Consider the following 23007-nt stretch of genomic DNA (forward strand, 5'->3'; position numbering starts at 1 on the left):
TGGTTGAATTCAAATATGATATTTTCACGGAGGTTAAAGTGAAGGGTAAGGATCATGAAAATGCATGCAACTCAATTTTGACAAAAGTGTGGGTTAGCACTATATTGCACCGACCCCTTCAATTGTATCACCTTGTGCTCTTATTTGTCAATTGTTTTCTGTTTGTTTGTTGTTGTTTTTTGGGGGGTAATGGAGGATAGATAAGACATTTACAAGTACATTTTTTAAACATAGATTTGTTAGGCTTCTTGTGAATTACATGTACTTAACGGTACCATTGATGGGGTAGTACAGTAAACCTTGTACTTTGAATATGCAAGTCTACCTTGCATAAACCAAATAATTGCCTGTGTCGAAGGCATTTTCCTTTCTTTTTTTTTTATACTCTATTGATTTTAATCCCTCATAGGTCAAATATCCTAGTCGAAGCTATTTCTTTTGTCCAAATAGATTTGACGTAGGCAAGGATGTCTGTACTTCCCATTATATATGCCATTTTGTTGAAATTTCACCCATATTGCTGTGAGAAATTGGTCCAATTAACTGCAAAAAAAAGAGAAAAAAAAATATGATGACATGGATTTTTAGTTTCAGCCATCCCTGCATCACTCCATGACTGCGAAAACGTGCAAAGTCCACTGCCTCATAAGCATTGCTACACTCATGTGGATATCTTTCTTCTGACAAATGAGTGGCACCGTACCACCCAAGGTCACAACCAGTCTGCAGTGTCAGGAATACTGTAAATGCAGAAATTTTCATGGTACATGGAGCAAGCGCCATGAGCGCCTGACTTGGCAGATACCGGCGCTATACAAGACTTCATCATCATCATCATCATCATCATCATCATATTTTGCTCTACTTTTGGCTAGCCCGAAGTCTAAAACATGCAAAAATATGTTACATGTACCAATTTTCTCTGCACATTTTGAATTGGTTGACAATTGCACAGTGCGAATTCAAGACCCAGAGAATATGTTTTTGGGGCGCTAAGCGTGCAAAATCAATTTCGTGTAGATATTTCACTGTGTGGAAATCTTCACGTACGGTACTGTATATTGTTCCCCTATGAACTTTTGTTGGGGGAAACAGAATTCAAGTGTTACTGGAATATGCCCCTAAAATGTCTAATATTTGTGAAATTGTGATAATACAAAGTTGACCTGTGTAACTCCTAGTGAAAAATTCATTGCATCATTGGGATTTTGTTACAATGAGGTCATACATGTATATAGTGAGATAGTGTATGTACCTGATGTAACAGGGTGACTTGCATGTCTCAATCCTTTTCTGTTATTTTGTTACCATCCCTGATATAATGAGATACCAGGTATAACTGTACAATCCATGTAACAAGGAAATTTCAGCTCACTGAATGAAGTTCCCCTGTACAAGGGTTTTTATCTGTACCCTGTACCTGAACGCGGTAAAATTTGCATTTTCAGACAGATGCAAGAGGCTGAAGAGAAAATAAATAATCTTGAGCCCAATACATGCTGTAGGTGGTTTCCATGTCTATCTGTTTTATTTGGTCAATTTTGCTTGATATCAACAGGCTGAGAGCTGGGCCCTGTTTTATGAACAATTATAATTGATTATAAACTGTATAGTAACTGTTGATTTCTATCATAAGTCTATGGCAGCCTGTGTGGTAAGGAAATTTATAATCAATTATATCATTTTTTTAAAAATAAAACGGGGCCCTGGTATCGTATCAGCTACACTGTTCTTTTGTGAAGCGTGCAGCTGTTCTGACGAACACTACCAGTGAAGTAAACTGGACCATTGTTAATTTGCCACTATCATCGACTGTCAACATGACTGGTCATTGTTCATTGTGTGTGATCAATGAATAGAGGTCAGAGGTTGACTTGTTTTTCCTTCGGTGAAATCTGTAATCAGCAGGGTGGCGTGAACAATAAAGTACATAGAGAGTTTGAACTTCTGCTAATGTGTGTTTTCTCTTATCTTTGTTTTTTAATGATAAAATCCTGCCTGCTAGATGTCTACATCGGATTCAATGGGGTGGATTTGTTATTGTCGGCAACAATAAACAGATTTTATCAACATCCCTATCTGATGTGATTCATATCGTGAGAGATATAAAGTGTAAATGTACTAGAAGGGTGTATGGTAGTACGATGTATCAGTAGTTGAATATTCAACTTACATTTCAATTTCGTTTCAGTTCGTTGATATGTGACAGTGCATCACAAAACTAACAAAAGTTTGCACACTGATTTTGTGCGAGGACTCAAAATGGGCGAAATGGGTCAACCTAGTCGGTCTTGAGTGCGTACATATGAAGAGTTTGTTTGCAAAAACTGATAAGTCCATATTTGCCAAATGGAGATATTTGCGATTAAAGGTCAAGAAAAATAAAGAGAATAATAAGAAAATTTTTGCTTCTTTTGACCATAACTTCAAAAATATACCTTTATATATTATGTAGTGACCAATTTTGTACTTTATGACAGAGATTGTACTTCAAAATCTTCAAAAATGGACTTATCGGTTCTTGCAAACAAACCCTTCATATGTTTTATATTTTCTAAAAGAGCAATTTTTCTTATACATTTTTCTTTAGTTTGGGATTGTAAAACAAATGTGAATTATTTTTTAGCTGTTTTTATGAACACTTTTTTTTTGTTAATGTAGAATAGTGTGATTAGGTGTATTTATTTATTTTATTTATTAATTCAGTCTTTTTTCACCAGGGTAGCCCCATCAGTAGGCAGGTACTGTTCTTACTGGGGGTCCTGCACAAACAGTACAGTTGACAAAACAAAGACATACTCAATTTATGCGGATGACTGTCAGTCGAGAGACATTTGGATATCTAGCATTTGTCAAATAATTACGCTGCAACATTGATATTCAATGTGATTCTCCAAGTCGTGCTCCCCTCCAAGTATGACTGCAAGTTTGTGGCCAATAGTACACCTGTGCCTTGGGTGTATGTGTGTGTGTGTGTGTGTGTGTGTGTGTGTGTGTGTGTGTGTAGATCACAAATGGACACCATGTCCTATACCTGTGGCATGAGTCGATGACATTCTGCATGGCTGAACAAATCTGAAAATAATTTGAATATTAAAAAGGAAACCAAAGTCCAAATATAAATGTGGATTTAGTGAAAGCAGCAATATTTGTAGAAGACATTGTTGAAAGCTGTGAGGAAAATCAGACATTCCATTAAAAAGTTATGACTTTTTTTTTTTTTCAATTTTAGTGCCATCATTGCTGGATAAGAGGACTACAGTTCATGACATCATTATGGACAAAAATATTTTGAAATACAGGGAGAATTCAACAAAATTTTGTTTTTCAGGGAAAGTGCACATTCCATCTACTTGTTACCGACATATGTTTGTTCATCCACTTTCACTATCATAGGAAAGTGAAAATATGTTGAATTTTTAGATATTTTCTTCATGTTGTCCATAATGACGTCTTGAAGTTTGGTAGTCTCATATCCAGTTATGACTGCACCTGATTGTCCAATTTTCCTCAAAACTTTCGTAGTGATTCTACAATCATGTAAAATATTTCTGCTTTCACGTACTCAATCCACAGAGAAATTTGGACTCTGGTTTCCCTGTATGAATGTGAACCCATAAGGCCATATAGTCGTTTGCCTGTCCACATGTCTGTCTGTCTGTCTGTCTGTCCCAGAGCTCATCGCAATTTTGAGAGAAAGAGAGAGAAATGGTGGATTTTATCAAAACTGTAAAACAAGATATCATTGCGGACTGAAATTTTTCACAAATTGCCACTGGCATTCAATGCAAAGGCCCCATGGTCTAGACATGAATTTAACTTTTGCATGCATTTAATTTCACGAATCAATTGGCTCTCATGAAATGAAAATGCGCACAAACATTTCTGGTTTTTCAGTACCTGGCACAAATATGATGCCAGAGTCAAAGATGGTAAAAAAAAACAACAACCAACCAAACAAACATGTAACATCTTTGGTATGATGAGAAGTCGGGGAGTAAAAAGAACCAACATCGTAGCCAATTATTTTCAGGGTCCAGCTTGACTAGTGTGTGTGTTTATTAGCTGAATCTTTGTGTGAGAGAGTCCTTGTCTGTCGCCCTCTCTCAACAGAAACATTATAGTTCAGGCATTTAATAGCTAGATCACATAAACAGCATAATTGTCACAAAAAACACCCAAACAAACAAACAAAAACAAACAAACAAACACAACTTGTGTTTCCTGGATATTTTCTCCACTGGGCATTCAGGGATTTATTGTGTCGTGTAAAAAGTGCATGATGGCTGCATAAACTTTCAAAAAGTCTGTTCACCTCATGGACATCAGTTTATTTGTTGCACTTTGAATAACCAAACACAAATGTGTTGCAATGTTTCTTATCTCTTCTAACAGAGTTATCTTGTACCAGCCTTTCTTTGTATTCAAAAATTTATCCATTAACATATTGGATTAGCATTACACTTGACGTCATAATCACAAAAGTGTTGCAATGTTTATTATCTCTAAACAGAGTTGCCTTGTAGCAACCTTAATGTATTCAAAATGTTACATTGTATTTGTAAACATTGGATTATCATTACACTTGAAATCATGTGCAGGACTGACGTACCAGACCAATTATAAAGTGCTCTGCCTTTTGACAAGGCATTTAATAGTCGCAGTAGATACAATTTGTTAGTTACCTGGTAATGCAAACTGTAGTTATCAAGGAATGTTAAAAAAAAAGAAAAAACAAAAAGAAAAACAAATATATTCATCATGTACAGAATGACAAAATTCCAGAGGAACTTGGAAATATTTTGTCTAATTATCTGTTTTCTTTTTTTTTCTTCTTCTTGATTCTATTTAAACTGAAGAAATGTAGCTTTGACTTTGAGAAAATTTGACTTATGAGAGGTTAAAATCAATAGAATATAAAGAGGACTTGAAAAGACCTTCAACATAGGTGATTATTTGACTTAAATATGCAAGGTAGACTGTAAATACAATGTATATATTCATATTTATATACACAGACAGACAGACAAACAGACAGATATAATAGAAGAGCTACGTGTAATAAGCTCAGCTTTTACTTCTTCAGTGTTTTAAATTGCATTACATACACCATTTCCCTCCCTCGTCTCCACTGTAGAAAGGGACTTTTACACACAAATGAGAAATTTGTGTCCCATTTTCATTTTAGTTGGGGAAAAAAACAACAACAAACATATCGCTTAGACTTAAAGGGACTGTACAGTTCTGGTCGAGGTGAGGATTTAGCTTTTAACGTTTTGCGAGAAATTCAGACACCACTCTATGAAATGTCAGAGAGCATGCAATTCTAAGGGGTATCAAAAGTTTATTTGATGAAAATCGGTTTTGAAATGGCCGAGATATCCAAAAACAAGGTGAAACAAAGAGATCCTAATAAAAGGCGTGGCCTATTGTCTTTTATCATTATCACTTTTTTGGATATCTCGGCTATTTGAAAAACCAATTTTCATCTAATAAACATTAATTCCTTCTTAAAATTACATGCTCTTTCATATTTCACTGCTCTTTCATATTTCATAAGAGGTTTCTCATTATTGCAGTTAGGAATGTTCAAAACATGAATCCCCACCTCAACCAGTACTGTACATTCCCTTTAAGCTACGTTTCATTTGTCCCATCCAGGCATTCAAATGTTTGTGTATAGTTTCGAGAGTCCGGTCTTGCCTGGTCAGTCCATGCTTGACCTCTTTGTGGTGTGATAGTGTTGTCCAGTTAAATCCTGGTACTTCCTTGTGTCTGTTTCTCTTGTCAAGGTTCAGCTGACCAGAACCAACAGCTGGACAAAACAGGGTTCTCCCCCCATCAGCTACTAGTGTAATACACAGATCAAGATCATTCAATGCAGTGTAAATCCTTGTTTGTGCATATAAAATTAGGCAGAAAAAAGTATCAAACTTCATGTAGTTTTTTATTTGGAGATTTTGAAAGAGCACAGATAAGGGTGAATGAAATGCCTGATATTTTAGAGGGGGATGAAACTCGATGTATATGGATTGAGTAAGTTCAGAAATATCAATAGAGGGTACATCAGTGAAGCTGGAGGAAACAAATCATTGTATTCTAATTTTGCAAGCATAATGAAAGAATGCCTAGCTTATCTCTTTCTGAAGGCAGGAAGAACATGGTATATTAGTACCCTTTCATCATAACATACACTTTGTATAGTATGCACATCTCAGTAGCAAGTGAAAGGAATGTGTACTTGTACATTTCTTTTAAAATACATATATATATATATATATATATATATATATATATATATATATATATATATATATATATTTTTTTTTTTTTTTTGATAGAGGGCCTTCTGTTGTCCGACAGTGACATTACAGTTTTTGCAGTCTTTTTATCCAGTGATGGCAGTACCAAAGCTTACTCATAATTTTGAAAGGATTGTCCAATTTTCCTCAAAGTTTGCTGATGTGTTCTAATTTATGCACTTTCACTCAATCCACATGTACTTGGGTTTCATTCTCCTCATACCATATTTATGCCGATATGGCTTTGTCAAGTTATTGATATGATTTGATTTGGTGATTAAAATGTGTACCTTCAATACTATTGTCACATCTTCTATGTAAAGTATCACACTGTTCCTCTGTTTCTACCAGTGGCAACTTCAGTCAACTCCGCTATAAACGTCAATGGCATATACGTTATGTCAAATAATCTGTCCAACTGGTCCAAGAAGAACAGCATTGCAGTACACATGCAAATGCGATGCAATTCCAAAAGATGAGCTTTTGCTTGAATGAAAAATAAAATAAACAGAAAAATCATGGCTTGAAAGTAGTCAAATATGATTTCTTCCCCCATCCAAACTGAGTTGCAATTTGGAGGAGATAGGGTTTACACATTATTTTGCGATATGTGTATCTCACAATGTATGCAGAGCTACGCAGAAAAGCCTTTATGTGGAAGAAAAGCACCACGCACATGAGATCCAGATTTGAATAACTTCACAGAAAACTGTTTGTCTGTAATGTCATCACATTTTTATTTGCTTGCCATATATTGACACGTGTACGCTTATTTTTGCTGATTTTTGCCTACATTTAAGTTGCTCATTTCTTTTTTTTTTTTAAATATGCATTTTAAAGACCATTATGACACAAAATGGTTGTCCTCTACTGGTAGAGGATTCAGAATTGACAATGTCATATACAATCGTTACCATGGCGACATGCCCTACATTAGCTGGTCCTGGGAACCTGGATCGAGTGACATCCATGCAGTCATAAATATTATAAAGGACCTTGGCAGAAGCAGTAATCATAGAATGCAGCTGCTGCCGTGGTCGCAAATATAGACAAAGCACATAACAGGAACCATAGTGTACACTGTTAGAGAGTAGATGTAGTCATAATTAAATTAGCCTGCATGTGTACTTGTATAAAACACAATAATGACATCACGGCGAATGGTACGGATGAGCAAGACAATGACAGTGAAGATGATGATGATGATGATGATGATGATGATGATGATGATGATGATGATAACCGACACAATTATCGCCCCCAGCTTATTGTCAGAACCTATCTAAGCATGTGTAGCAGTGTTGCAAAGCTACCACATCCCAGTACATTGTAGACAGCATTCCCTTTCCCTCTGACTTCACAACTACCTTTTAATAACCCATCGAGTATGTATAAGACATGTTTTCCTACAGACACCTGCCCCAAGAATACTCGGAACTAGTCTTCAAAGGGTTAAAGCACATCATGCAAATACACTTTAATATCAAACAGGTTATGACTGAGAGTGAGACAAGATTGCACATTGATTAAAACTCTGAATGAAATCATGTCTTTGCCCTGAAGACATAAATCACTACTTCTGCTGTTGTGAGTACATTAAAAGCATACTGTACAATGCCATTTCAATACTGCCTGCAAGTGCAAAGACTTGTAAAAAATACTGTATCGCAGAAATCTTACTGATAATAATAATAATAACTACAAGCTTGGACAGCAACACTTGGCATCTAGATCACTTCTCACTGATTCTGTATACAATGCTGTCATAGTCAAAGATATGCGTTTGGAATAGTACAATGACATTCTGGTCATTTTCACAATAATAATAATCAGCCAAATTATCCTGTGATGTGACATCAACTTTTACTTGAACCCTGTGAGGGGCACATTTTCTGGGGGGTGTTTCATCAACGTTTGTCGGCGCTGACAACTTGAATCACCATAGTAACAGTCAGTGACCAGAGCATCTCAGCCAATCAAAACCAAGGATTTTGCTGAAATTGGTCAGCGCTGACAGTTGTCGGCGCTGACAAGCGTTGATGAAACACCCCCCAGATGTTCGCTTCTAAGGACCAGTCAAAAGGGTCACTGTGTCCTGTCTATTAAAATATATATACAAATAACTAAACACTGGGCGAGGGATAGGCATCGGGCAATATTCATGAATGTTGTACAGTTCAAAACAATGTTGGATGTGACTGAAAACATTCAATATGGCGCAAACAACTAATCAACACACATGTTATATCATTAATATTAACAAACTGTCACATTACATTTTAGGATCTCACATTTACTTTGCATGCGAGAGTACATTACAAACTGTTCAGGAAGAATGTTGCACATGTATGCTAATATCACTGGAACACTAAAATGCATTGAAAAAGAAAGAAACCCTGTCTTTAATACAATACTGAAATATAAAGTAACAATTTGCACCTTCATACTGTATGGTTCATGTCATCCATGATGAATAATATTAGCAACGATACAAACAAAACACTTGTGAACAGAGCAAAATACTTCGCAAAAATAAGGCATTTTCTAAAGAAATGTTACAAAGGCTCATTACTTAATTATCCCATTTGATGGACATGAGATTAAAGCCCTCTTTAATCATAATACAGTGTACTTCAACAGCACAGATCTACATTGTACATATCAACTTTTCACCCTGATATTACACAAATGACAGAAGTTCCCCTCCCTGGCATGTTCATTTCGGTGTAATGGGCTGAGTAATTACCAGTACGAAGACTCGTATCATCACTCATGGTCCTAATAAATTGAGATCAAATTTTGTGAACAACAAAAACACAACCAAATTTCCACTCACGTGTCTAGTTCAGATTGGATGGCTCACAGGTACCGTTAGCAACATGCAGTATTTACATTCATGACTGGAACAGTGAATTGTTTTTCTGTATTACAATGTATTTTGAATGGGAATTGGCATTTCACTGTGTGTGAATTTGTAGAATATTACGGGTCATACAACTTTACATTACACATATACATCAAATAAGGTGTTTCGTTCAGTACAAACATGATACTTTATCAATGACTCAAAAGAATAAAGTAAAATAAAAATGTCTCATATGCACACAAAATTCAACTTAACTTTGGCTCTGCATGGGTGGAAATCTGGCATCACAGACAGACAAGGTGTTGCTTTAATCAAAGGTGTGTAGACAAAATGATTTTGTTCACATATTACCCTCAGTATTAAAACATGTATACATGCAATTTGTAGATTTAGCCGTTTTTTCTGTAGTGCTTTCCCTCACCCTCAATGGTATACAAGTTTGCACTACATATCTAGCTTGATTAGATGCAAAACAAGTTTGTGAAGTGGAGGTATATGGCAAATGGCTCCTCCGCACCACACATACATGTAGTCTGTGTTCAAGGGAGCTGGTATTTGCAGAGCTCTTTCCTTTCACTCAGCCGCTTCTCCTGGCAGATATGGTATGCTAAAACAAAACAAAAATCAACAAATGAACGAACAAACATCAACAACACATCATTACTGTTGACTGGCTGGTATTTGATACTCAACACTGATGGCAGAATTCAGCCATTTACACGCAGAGGTTAGGGTACTGGTATAGAATTTCGTCTCCAGTGAGGGATCTTGGTTTGCTTTGCTTGAAATCACTATTGCAGCAGAGCCTTAACAAAAGGCTACCCCAAAATGGAATCAAATCTGCATCTACAGTGTAACACATCACCCTCACCATTCTCCATTACCAGGGAGCATTGCAGCTAGGCTGCGAACTTCAAGCACAGGTGAAAATGTTATTACTGTAACATTTATACTGCATGAAATCTATGCAGATACGACCTATAATAGGCTAGTACTACACTGTACCAATTAGCCAAAAAAGAAATAACCAAAATTCTGACAATTCCCATCTGAATCAATATACTACATCCTTAACAATTACAAGTCATGACACGTTTGTATGGAATACTTCGTAGTAATTATCAACAAATACACCTATACTCAAAACATCTCATTTCTAGACTAATGATACACAATTTCTACATCATACTCCAAAGAGATGAAGTGATGACCATCTAGCATTGTTTGTAAAAACATGCACACCTTTACGCCCTTTTATTCACACATTATTTATCTAATCCTGTCATTTACTATCAATCTTTTAGTGTGCCCAACATGAAGACACACCCTTTAAATTTAAGATGGAATAGGAGCCTTTGCAGTACAGGAGAATCCAATATCATATAAATACAATGTACATGTACATGTACATATGAGATAGCCAGGGACCACAAGAACGTTCTTTCTATGATGAAATCTTGTTAAAATGGACATGGTAAGGGGAATGATGAGTTTTCCTCGTAAAATCATCTCACAGATGAAAAAAAAAATTACTGTATCCTTTTTTTTTTTTGCTATACACGTAGCACACTTTGTCTATATAATGATTACTGTCACATGGTTTCAAGCAAAATTACCATCAAAACAGCAATATCTCCCTGCAAAGGAACAATTCAGTATGTAGAAAAGACACTGAAAAATCTTCTACAAAATCATGTAAGATAAATCATGTATTTCACCATCTTTCATGGATTAAATCCACATTCTAAATTAGTAAAACAGAGCTGTAGAGAGATCTGTATGTGCTGCTTGAAATCCTAGGTTGACATTTTGTAAATTACACAAACATGTACTGACTCACCGCCTGTATCATTATCATTAGTCAACCCCCCCCCCCCACTTAAAAAAAGGCAGAAGATTGATAAAGTTTTTTTTTCTGTGAAATGACAGAATCATACAACATTTGATCAAAAAAGAAAAACAGCTCATAGAAGGAATCAAAAAAAAAAAAAAAAAATCAAATTACCAATCAACCGTCCTGTGGCAGATCAAAAGATCATTCCTGATTCACATACATGTATATGAGCACTAACTTTCATTTGTGCTATTGACATTTTTTAAAACTAATATAGAATGAATGTCAGAAGATTAGAATTACAAACAGGAGCATCCACAATTTACATTAACCTGTTGATGTGGCAGGACCACCATGAGGATTACATTCATCTTCAAAAACAAAGAATTTTGACGGTGGAACCGCAACTCTAAAACAACCATAGCAGAGGCAGGAAATGCATCATACTGATTGCACTTGGAAAAAGTGTTCCTGACTATGGTGTAATTTTAAATTTGTCTGAGGGAAAATCCCTTATAAAAATGGGGCAGGCCCCTTAAAAAACGGGGAGCAGATTTGTGCGAGCCTGCATGCAATAATATCATGCACTGCTTTCTTGTCCTCACAGTAATACTGCAGCATGGTCACACACATGAAAACATCATTATCATTTATAGAAAAGACACTGAAAAATCTTCTACAAAATCATGTAAGATAATTCATGTATTTCACCATCTTTCATGGATTAAATCCACATTTTAAATTAGTAAAACAGAGCTGTAGAGAGATCTGTATGTGCTGCTTGAAATTCTAGGTTGACATTTTGTAAATTACACAAACATGTACTGACTCACCGCCTGTGTATCATTATCATTAGTCACGCCCCCCCCCCCCCCCTCAAAAAAAAGGCAGAAGATTAAAAAAGTTTTTTTCTGTGAAATGACAGAATCATAAAACATTTGATCAAAAAAGAAAAACAGCTCATAGAAGGAATCAAAAAAAAAAAAAAAAATCAAATAACCAATCAACCGTCCTGTGGCAGATCAAAAGATCATTCCTGATTCACATGCATGTATATGAGCACTAACTTTCATTTGTGCTATTGACATTTTTTAAAACTAATATAGAATGAATGTCAGAAGATTAGAATTACAAACAGGAGCATCCACAATTTACATTAACCTGTTGATGTGGCAGGACCACCATGAGGATTACATTCATCTTCAAAAACAAAGAATTTTGACGGTGGAACCGCAACTCTAAAACAACCATAGCAGAGGCAGGAAATGCATCATACTGATTGCACTTGGAAAAAGTGTTCCTGACTATGGTGTAATTTTAAATTTGTCTGAGGGAAAATCCCTTATAAAAATGGGGCAGGCCCCTTAAAAAACGGGGAGCAGATTTGTGCGAGCCTGCATGCAATAATATCATGCATTGCTTTCTTGTCCTCACAGTAATACTGCAGCATGATCACACACATGAAAACACTATTATTATGCTGTATATATGGATATCTATGTCAAGTTCACAACACAACTTGCATTAAGTTCATTACAGCATGTTTAAATGGATGTACGTAACAAGGAGCACTAGAACATCTATTGTATGTAGGAGGTAAAAATGGCATGATAGCATAGCAGCAAAAACAAATTAAATATACAATGTACTGCCATCAATACTGGAAAAACATAAAAAAAAACTAGAAATGTCGCTACGGCGACTGATGCCTCTGCCATAATGCATGATTCTCCCAATAGGTGTATAGTACAATGTCTTGACAATGTGTGATGACAGTTTCACATAACTGGCAAAATATCGAAATAACAGGTTTGTCAGAAATATCTTGAATGTTCACTTTCCACGAACTGGGTTTGCTATAATTGTCTATTAAAGAGTGCAGGTACACATATTTGGGGAATTGAACATTTTTACTTGACTTCTGACCGACCTTATTATAAGTTTATGCATTGAGTATAATTTTCAAGGTATGAAGAAAGAGTGTAATTACAGTACAAAATATTTTTTTTTCATTTAAACCTGACCTTTGACCCTTAACCTTTGACCTTTGACCTTCTGGCTGGAAATTTCCAAGAGAATCTCCATCAAGTACGGTTGTAATACATGTACATATATTAAACACTTTTAAAACTAATAATGCAATCATTGCATACTAGTATACATGTATGAGGGAAATACAGTAGTAACATTTTGAGGAGTTGACCTTGACCTTTGAACCCCTGACTATTGACCCATGACCCCTAAATTCCCTAGATAATCCCTGCCAGTCAGTACATGCATACGTGTATGTACCATGTTCCATGAATATACATTGAACCATTTGCGAGAAAAGTGATATTGCAACATTTTCACCTAACCTTTGACCTTTTGACCTCATGACATGAAACTCTCTCTGGACAATCCTTACGCAGTAGTACATGTCTACACTAAGTTTCAAGAAAATAACTGCGGGCATTGCATAGATATGGGGGAAATAGCAACATTTTTAGCATTTGACCTTGACCTTTTGACCTTTGACCTCTTGTCAATGTCACTAGAATCTACTCAACTAATTGTCCCATCATACATCATCCTTGGACCAAGTTTGGTGAAAGCTGCTTCATCCAGTTTTGAGTTATCACATAAACAGATAAATTTTAGGATTTGACCTTGATCTTTGACCTTTGACCTCTGTCCGATTTCACTGAAAAACTAATCAAGTAATTGTCCCATCATACATCATCCTCCAACAAAGTTTGGTGAAATTTGCTTCATACAGTCTTGAGTTATCGCGTAAACGGATACAATTTCATGATTTGACCTTGACCTTTGACCTTTGACCTTTAGCTGATTTCACCCAAAATCTTATCAAATCGTTGCCCCATCATACTTCATACTTGGACCAAGTTTGGTAAAATTCCAGTAAATATTACTCAAGTTATCTCGTAAACGAAAGCGGACGGACGTACGGACGTACGGATGTACGTATGGACGGACGGACAACCCGAAAACATAATGCCTCCGGCATCACCACGTGGCGGAGGCATAAAAATGGAGGAAGGCTGTTACTGTCAAGAAGACGTCATCTATGCCTTAATTGCTTTCACATTTTGGCCACTCTCCTCAACATGGACCCCCCTGTCTTCGAAGAATGGGATGTCCCGCAGAAAGTTGAGGAGCGTGCACATGTATTCCTCTCGATGCTGGTGCATGTGGCTGACATGCTGGGAGCGGTTGAAGGCCTTGGTCTTGATGTTTTGGTGGCCCATGTCCCGCCGTAAGGTCTCCACGCAGTTCTCGATAGCCTTGGCGCTGCCCACCGGGTCCGCGAAGGAGTAGTAGAAGAGGGTGGGGGACAAAATGGGGTTGTGGTAGAAGAGCTTAGAGGCGCGCTCGTAATGCCGCGTGGCCAGCCGGTATGTCATGTTCATGTAGCCCTCGATGCTGAGCTCCACACTCTTCTGGATGAACCTGTTTTTGAAGAGGGCCCGCGAGGTGCCAAAGGCCACCTTATCCAGATCGACGACGCTGTCATAGACCTGCCCAATCACCCTGTCCGTGATCTCCCCCTTGGTTGTCTCTGCGTCAATCATCTTCTGCAGGATCTCGGAGTAGAGGTAGCCACCGACGCTGAATGCGTGGACGAAGATGGGTCGCTGCCGGTTGTTTTCCAACTGGAGGAAGTCCACCACACGCTGGGCCACAGCCTGACGACGGAGAAAGACATCAGAGTTAGCTGAATGGGATACACATTTAGCATGTCTCCAAAGATCTTCAAAATGTACTGGCATTCTGGAAGTGGAATAACCACACAATAAAATGCATTATACATCATTTACACAAATCTGAAATTTTTTTTTTTTTCCCCATGACGCATAATTATGAACCAGTAATTACTACGAAAAGCTTGCTAAAGCTGTCTGGTTCCTACACACTTCATACTCAAGTCTGAAATGCCAGAAGTTTGTAAATACTGTGATCTATATCAAATTCTTACAAATGACCTCACTCATGAGCTTTAACCCTAAAAGGGCCGGGGGGGGGGCCTCCCCTCGACGTTTCGCGCTATAATTCTGTAACGCGAGAAGGCCTCGTCGCAAGGCTTCTTGACTTTGTTTGTTCAAGTCTCAAGCAACTTTTGAGACCAAATTTGCAACGTCCGCGCATACTTTTGCGAAGCCACGTCCATTTTTGTAACGGAATGTCGCCCCAAAACGGGCACAATTTTGTGATTTTGTGTACATTTCCTATGGAAAACAGTGCTCTGTCATGAAAGTCATAAAAACCTGATTATTTTTACAATTAATCACTTTCATCGATTAATTTTGTGCTAATTATGCTAGAAAAGTGGTCAGTGACAATTTCCAATGAAAAAAACAAAGAAAAAACAAAAGTTGAAAAACAGAGAAATACATAAGAAATTCTGAAAACAATAAAACACATATGAATTGAAAAGAGTTTTGGAAATTTTTGTGATGTACAATTGCTGAATAAGCTAAAACAGAGCTACAGATCACATACTAGACTCTCAATGCTTTTAATTAGGCTAAAATATGATCTTGAGCTTAATTTGCAGAATCAATTAATTAAAATCTGAAATTGATTGTTTCAGAAAATCTTATGATACAGTCTTGTAGATTATGACGTGGGTCCCCCCCCCCCCCCCCAGTCCTGTTCACATCAAAGATTTGGTTGGTCTGTTTATCAATGCTTATTTCTTTTATTGTCTGTGTGGTCTCTATTCATTCAAAGCATGTAACCATGACAACTTCTGGTTGCATCTTTATTGTTAATGAGTAGCATTAAAAGTAATAATGACAACTACTATTACTACTACTGTTACAAAAACTAATCACTACACACTTATAAAGATTACTAAGTACTGTCAATACTACTACTACCACAATTACTAAGTACAACAGAATTACTAAATATTGCTACTGCTACTGCTACTATTCTACTTCCACAACCATTTCTACTGTAACTAAACTTCTATGCCTATCAGACTCAGAGGGTACAGCAAGTTATACCTGTGCACCCGACTTGGGGAGCAGAATCTGGCCGGCACGGATGCTGACAGTCAGAACGTCACAACCCCGGTCCAGGTAGATGCGGGAGAAGTTTGAGACGTGCTTCTGCTTGGCCGCCAGCCAGGGGAGCAGGAGGACCAACGGCCGCGAAGACTCCTCCGATGAGCCCACCGCGGGGACGGGGGACCGCTGGAGCTGCATGTTCTGGTTGATCTTGAGGGCTGGGACCGGTGGCGCAGCGGTGGCATACATTCGCATCGAGCTTCCACCAAGGGACTGACGTTAATAAATGTCAATGATAATAGAGTAAAGACAAAATGACAATGGAATCGTCATTACATAATGTTAAACACACTCATGGTTGAAAGGTGTGAAAACATCTTTTTTTTTTTTTCATGAACAGGGTTGCAAAAATCAGAGGGGTTGGGAAAGGAGGAGAAAAAAGAAAATAAATGATAAAAAGTGGAAATCTTTCTCAAAAAAATTCATGACCTCAAAGCTTTAGCTTGTTTCATTGTAATAAACCACTGGTAAAGCGCATTTCAACATGTACATTTATGGAAAATGTGCTATGGATATAAATGTATTATTATTATTATCATTATCATTTCTCAAGAATGCTCTCATCAAAGCATTATTAGTATGCAATGTATAGTATGTGTGTGTGGGGGGAATTGATCCTTGACCTGACAATGAGCACTACACATAAAACACTTGAGTAAACAACTCTGGCCAAGTTATGTTTTTTTTTTTTTTTTTTTGTATCATTTGCTGGTTTACAATAGTAATGTGCATAGACTTTTGCATCTATCTGCTTTCAGGTGATAGCCCTGCTAAAGTATTGATTGGCTCTACAATATACAAATTTGTGGACATACATTGTAATCTATTGCTGCTCAATGATTTGACATGAACAGCAATAAAGTTTAACCAAGAAATAACTTAATGGAATTTAATCATGTCATCTCCCTTCCTGTCCCACAAAGTATAAAAGGAAACCACAAAGGAAATATGTACAATGTAGGCTACATGATTTAACTAGAGAAGCACTCCAAGAGCACAGACCTCCTCCAAGCAGCTAACTTCCACCAATTATCTTGTTCTTCCAGAGGTCACTGAATTCCATCCGGATACAATGTATGCATGCAAAAATTGCCCGAAATCCCAATATAAAAGCCTTTACTACATGATAAACTCTCAGCTGTGCAGTGCGCCCCTAGCGGAAACTAGAGCACGCACTTCAGTGCGTGTATGAAGACCTAAAAAATGCACAGCTTGAACTCCCAAGTTCATTGACCCAACCTGCCAAAATATCGATAATCATTCATAAAACCCACAAAAGTTTCCGGATCGTTACCCAAATTTAATCATTTGTTTCTCGCATCATTCTCAACCTTTCTTGCAAGTGTCATCTAAATCCATTTACAACTTTTTGAGTTGTTTTGCAGCCGGATAAACAAATGGTAACGAAAACATAACCTCCTCCCTTGGCCGAGGTAATGAAGGATTGATGAATCAGTGTGTGGGTTGCTTGCAGTCATCGCAACATACCTCTGCAACATCCCAGGCACTAAGCGTCTGGAGAGTGGTCCTCATTGAACGAAACATGGTTGATGCAGCAGGCTTGTGGTGCTCCTTCCCGGCCAAAAATCTTGACGACGACCAGACCAGAGCTTCAGTCGGTAACCCCGAGGAATACGTGTATGTTGCAATCCTGCTCTAGTGCGGTTAAGTCAGACTGCATGAAGATGAAGATATGAATGAGCAATATGGTTCACCAAACAGCAACAAAAACTTAATGGAGTTATGGCGGTACAATGAGAACGCTAGTTTATGTCTTAAGAACCTTAAATTGTTTAAGTAAATACTACTGTTACAGTCTAAAATGTAAACAGAAATGACATGAACTGCTGTTTTTAAAAGTTCAGATAATACAGCATGAGCTATCATAAATGTGAATGTGATACAAACATTATATAGATGATGACTGGCGGGGAGGGAACATACCAAATGTTCCACCCGAAGGGTTTGAAATGCTATTGAGGGAGGTTATAAGTCCCGAGACAAAGTCGAGGGACTATAGCCTCCCTTAATAGCATTTCAAACCCTGAGGGTGGAACGTTTGGTACATGTTCCCGACAAGAAAAGTCATCATCTGATATATTATATGGGTTAGTCAAATACGTCAACGTCAACCACCAAATATCGTAGAGATTCAGTGTACGACCTTTGCAACCACGGCCACCAACCTAGCATGCAGCTATATAATAGCACAACGCACTCGATCGCTCGCTCGCGCAGAGCCAAATTCAATGTGTGCGCGCGGTCCTAGGCCTTCTGTCATTTGTTACTTGAAAATGTTTTCCCATGGGAGAATGTTTTCCCATTGATTGTTTTCCCATTACCAAGAATGTTCACCCATGGGAGAACATTTACGAATGTACCTCCATCACGTGACTCTGTTTAGCCAATCACTAACCGGTATTTGACTAACCCATTTAATATTCTACATTGTAGTCAACTCCTTTATGAGTAGTACAGTAAGTACAGTAAGTGTAACATCAAGTGTCACATTTCAACAAGAGATTTGACGTCAACGTAATTAGATAGACAATTGATTTTGTTTTCTTCTTTCTTGGTTCTCCTTTGTGTTGTGACTGGGTGGCTATTTCATGCCTGTATAAAGATCTCTGCATTTGGACTTGCCCTTGGTATGGTTTTGACTTAGAACTTTTGGTTTACCTCGAGACTGCCTTCAAATCTAAATTAAATATCACTGTCACTTTCACAACTAAACAATAATTAGGCCTAATAGTATTAGAAAATAATAGGTGGTCTTTGATATCTCCTCAAAATGTCCACAAGCTGCTGAAGTTATGACTAACTTGTAAGAGTATTCTAGAAGATATCTTTTTTTAATTCTCCAAGGTCAGGTCCAGGCATGCTAGCGCTCATATTATTTTCTAATACCAACAACTAATATGTGATTGTGATGATCATCATCTGGCACAGGAAGAAGGTGTTGGCCTGTAATTCCTGATCACTGCTTCTTGTTTGGTCTGTACTTTAAAACCGAGTACGACATGTGATTTTATACTACAAGTACCAGTAACTGATTTTAAAGGGACTGTACAGTACTGGTTGAGGTGGGGATTCATGTTTTGAACATTCCTAAGTGAGATACAGTGCACTCCCGTTACAACGAACACGGTTATAACGAAATTTTGTTATAAGGAAGTAAAACTTCTGGTCCCAAAATTATCACCATGAAAGTCTATGGTACAAAATTCGCTTATAACAAACATGGTTATAGCGAAATTTCCGTTATAACGAAGTCTTTTCCGAGCGCCACAGACAAAGAAAAACAAGAGAAATGTGCTCCGCTATAACGAAATGCGAATTGCTTTCGAAAATACGTAGCCCAACAAGCATTTACAGCGTCTCTGCATGCGAATGCTTCACATCACTACGTGTTCGCTCCTTGTGTCACGCACAGTTTCTGAAGGGAGCGTTTAATATAGTAATACAATAATCCCAAGGCACATTTTACATAGCTTTCCAGTGTATGCTAAGGATTCAGCAAACAGAATATGATATATATGCATGGTTTCCTTGTTTTCGTTATATATAGTATTGTTCGGTTATAACGAAATTTCGTTATAACGAAAGAAAACTGCCGGTCCCGAGCATTTCGTTATAACGGGAGTGCACTGTAATGAGAATCCTCTTGTGACATGAAAAACCATGTAATTTTAAGAAGGATTCAATGTTAATTTGATGAAAATTGGTCTTCAAATGGCTGAGATATAAAAAAAAAAAGTGATACAGTGCACTCCCGTTATAACGAACACGGTTATAACGAAATTCCAGTTACAACGAAATAAAATTTAGGGCCGCAACATTATCAACTCTATGTATTTTTATTGTTTATTCATTCGGTTATAACGAAATTTCGTTATAACGAAAGAAAACTGCCGGTCCCGAGGACTTCGTTATAACGGGAGTCCACTGTAATAATAAAAGGCGACAGGCCACGCCTTTTGTAACATCCCTTTGTTTCACCTTGTTTTTGGATATCTCGGCCATTTCAAAACCAATTTTCATCAGATTAATAAACTTTTGATACCCTGAATTGCATGCTCTTTGAAATCTCAGAGTGGTTTCTGAATATTCAATCTTGCAAAATGTTAAAAGCTAAATCTTAACCTCAACCAGAACTGTACACACCCTTGAGTTATAACTAACGTTAGGCCTATTATAACCCGTAACAACGCAACAGTATTCTTTCTTGCGAATTCTTCTAACAACGTTATGTTCTTTGTTAAAGTCTTGTCTGTTTAAGCTTAAAATATTTAAACACAGCTTTTACACATCCACACGTACACACATAGGCCCGAAACCAGAAACAAAAAGTCAAACTGTTCAACACAGCTGTGGTTGGGCTATGAATCATATTGGACAATAGATTATACTAAATTACTGAACATTAGACTAGTCCTAACGTTACAGTACTACACCAAGACCAAGTCCTAATATGTTAACGTTAGGCCTACCTGTGTTGAATTGAACTTGAAGTGTTGGCAGTGCAGCTAGTGTAGACACGTAGATTCTAGTGTACGTTCGTGACGTTAGACCTAACTGTTAGTCTAATCTTAATTCTAACAAGTTAGTGATGATGTGTACACACGAAGATACTCGGGATGTACTGTAATTTACTGATCGTGAACAGCTGGTGATGTTTGATGTTCCCGCCCGTGATATCTAACGTAAATACTCACACATGCTCAGTAGTGTCAAGTGTAGACCGCGTTCAAAGCACAGCTCACATGTGCAGGGCGGCCGACCAAGTTCACATTTAGTGAAGAGCTGCTGAACCAGTGTGGTGCAGGTTCAGCTGAGCTGGTCAGCTAGCTGGCTAGAAAACTCTCTACCGCGGCCGCAGCACTGCAACCGATCCTACCTGGGAATGATTATTGTTTGACCAGTGAGATATCGGTCAGTGCAACGTTGTAGGATGTGCTTGTATGCGTGTGGACGGCCTGAGCTACATGTAACCCACAGGAACAGACAGACCAACCGGTAGCTCTCGAGTCTTCATCCACACCATGCCAACCTAAACCGGGCACCCAGGCGCTTGAGCTTGTTGTGTTCGGCTCAAGGTTTTGGAAGAGGTCATTACAAAACAGTGGCGCGAGATACTAGAGAGCACTCCGCGATCCGAGTGGTTGATGATTGGGCGTGGATCATGCAGGAGGACCTAGGATCCTAGGAAAGGGCGCATCGTGTGCATGTGTCTCATGCGTGCCTTGTCCTAGCCTTAAATCAAGGCAATCTTTAATAATGATGATAAACGATAATGATAACAATAATAACTATATAATGATAATTTAAGATGATAATAATGATAATGATAATAGTAAAGATAATAATGATGATAATAATGATGATGATGATGGCGATGATAATGATAATAATAATGATAATATCGGTGATGATGATGATAATAATAATAATGATAGTAATAATAATAATAATAATAAATAGTGATGACATTGACAGCAAAATTTCTAGATGCCACAGATATCTAGTTAAAAAAATGTACCCTATGATACTTCAAAAAAATTGCCAGTGATATAGGTTGGGCTGATTTATACTACACACACACACACACACAAAAATCAACAAAGTGAGAGTGAACAAAATATAAGCGTTTGGAGGCGAAGGTTTAGGAAGGTTTTTGTGAAGGGGTGGGGTAGGGTAAAGGCACCAGTATTCGGTCAGGCACCCGTATTCGGTCACTTATCACTAGTCACCAGCCAGTGTCATGTTAAAGATTAGGGAATATGAAACATAAAATGTTAGAAGAAACCCTAAACACGAACCCTATACACAAATTTGCATTCGTAAAGGCTGTTTTATTTACTGAGTATTTGGCTGCTTTTATTGGCAGATCTGGGCCCCATTTCATAAAAAGTTAATATGATGCCAACTCTTTGCTAAAATGACAATTGTCATGGTAATGACAAGAATCCAGCTTCCTGATTGGCTGTTTGCTGTGGGAAGTTGTCATTCCAGCAAGAGTTGTCATTGTTACATCTTTTATGAAATGGGGACCTGATAAATTCAGTTAGACATTCATTGTTCCTTCATGTGAGACCCGAATTTGGAAAAAAAAAAAGATGCAGTTTGTCACTGTTCGTCCTTACAGTTCATATGTGCTCAGTCATGCATGACTTTTTTTTTTCTTTATGTCAACACAATACGGTATCCATGGAAAGAGAAAGAGCTCCCTTTTCCGCACAACTAACATTGCACTCTCCATAGCAGACAATTATGAAATAGTAGCCCTCCAAATTCGTATTACCTTCCCCTTTTTTTTCTTCTTTTTTGATACGCACTGTATTATACATGTACATAATGTATTGGTGCCTGCAGTATTCCACAGTGCTGTGATCTATACATGATTGGATGACAGGTCAACGTAATCTGTACAACATAATCCCTGTCTACATGATGAATAATCAATGCATCGTAAGAGTGCGTCTCCGCGAACTCCATAATATAAATTGTAGTTGTTGTTGTTGTTGTTTTTTTGTTTTTTTTTAAAGCAAGATATCGTGTTGTGGCGTATCAAGTGCTTTAATAAGTCCATGAACATCCCAGTGATATGCTTTTTGCTGCACTTGACCTAATCTTATCACTCCAACAAAGGGTTGAGTGGTGGTATCCGTATTACCACACTGCTCTACCACAGGGCCTTGCCATTATGAATACCTAAGCATTGCCAGGTACCCATTCATACACCTTAGTCGAGAGGGACATGGTGGGTAAAAACATCATGTCTAAGGAGGCAAGCACCGAGTGGTTTCAAACTGGGTTCCTCCGATTGGTAGTCAGGAGTGGGGTCGTATCCACTACAAGTGAAGAGTTTGTTTGCAAAAACCGATAAGTCCATTTTTGAAGATTTTGAAGTACGGTATCTGTCATAAAGTACAA

At 37.7% G+C, this 23007-nt stretch overlaps 1 protein-coding gene across 1 annotated transcript; it reads right to left on the reverse strand.

The window, feature by feature from the left end:
- Positions 1-14067: 14067 nt before the first annotated feature.
- On the reverse strand, positions 14068-20864 carry LOC140236121 (transmembrane protein 53-A-like). Its single transcript, XM_072316094.1, has 4 exons — positions 20790-20864; positions 17563-17749; positions 16012-16287; positions 14068-14688 (listed from the first exon to the last, which is right to left on the reverse strand). The coding sequence occupies exons 2-4, from the start codon at positions 17617-17619 to the stop codon at positions 14068-14070; spliced, it is 954 nt and encodes a 317-aa protein (XP_072172195.1). The 5' UTR covers positions 17620-17749; positions 20790-20864.
- Positions 20865-23007: the final 2143 nt, after the last annotated feature.

This window comes from Diadema setosum, chromosome 12 (genome assembly GCF_964275005.1).
Source record: "Diadema setosum chromosome 12, eeDiaSeto1, whole genome shotgun sequence".
Lineage (NCBI taxonomy): Eukaryota > Metazoa > Echinodermata > Echinoidea > Diadematoida > Diadematidae > Diadema > Diadema setosum.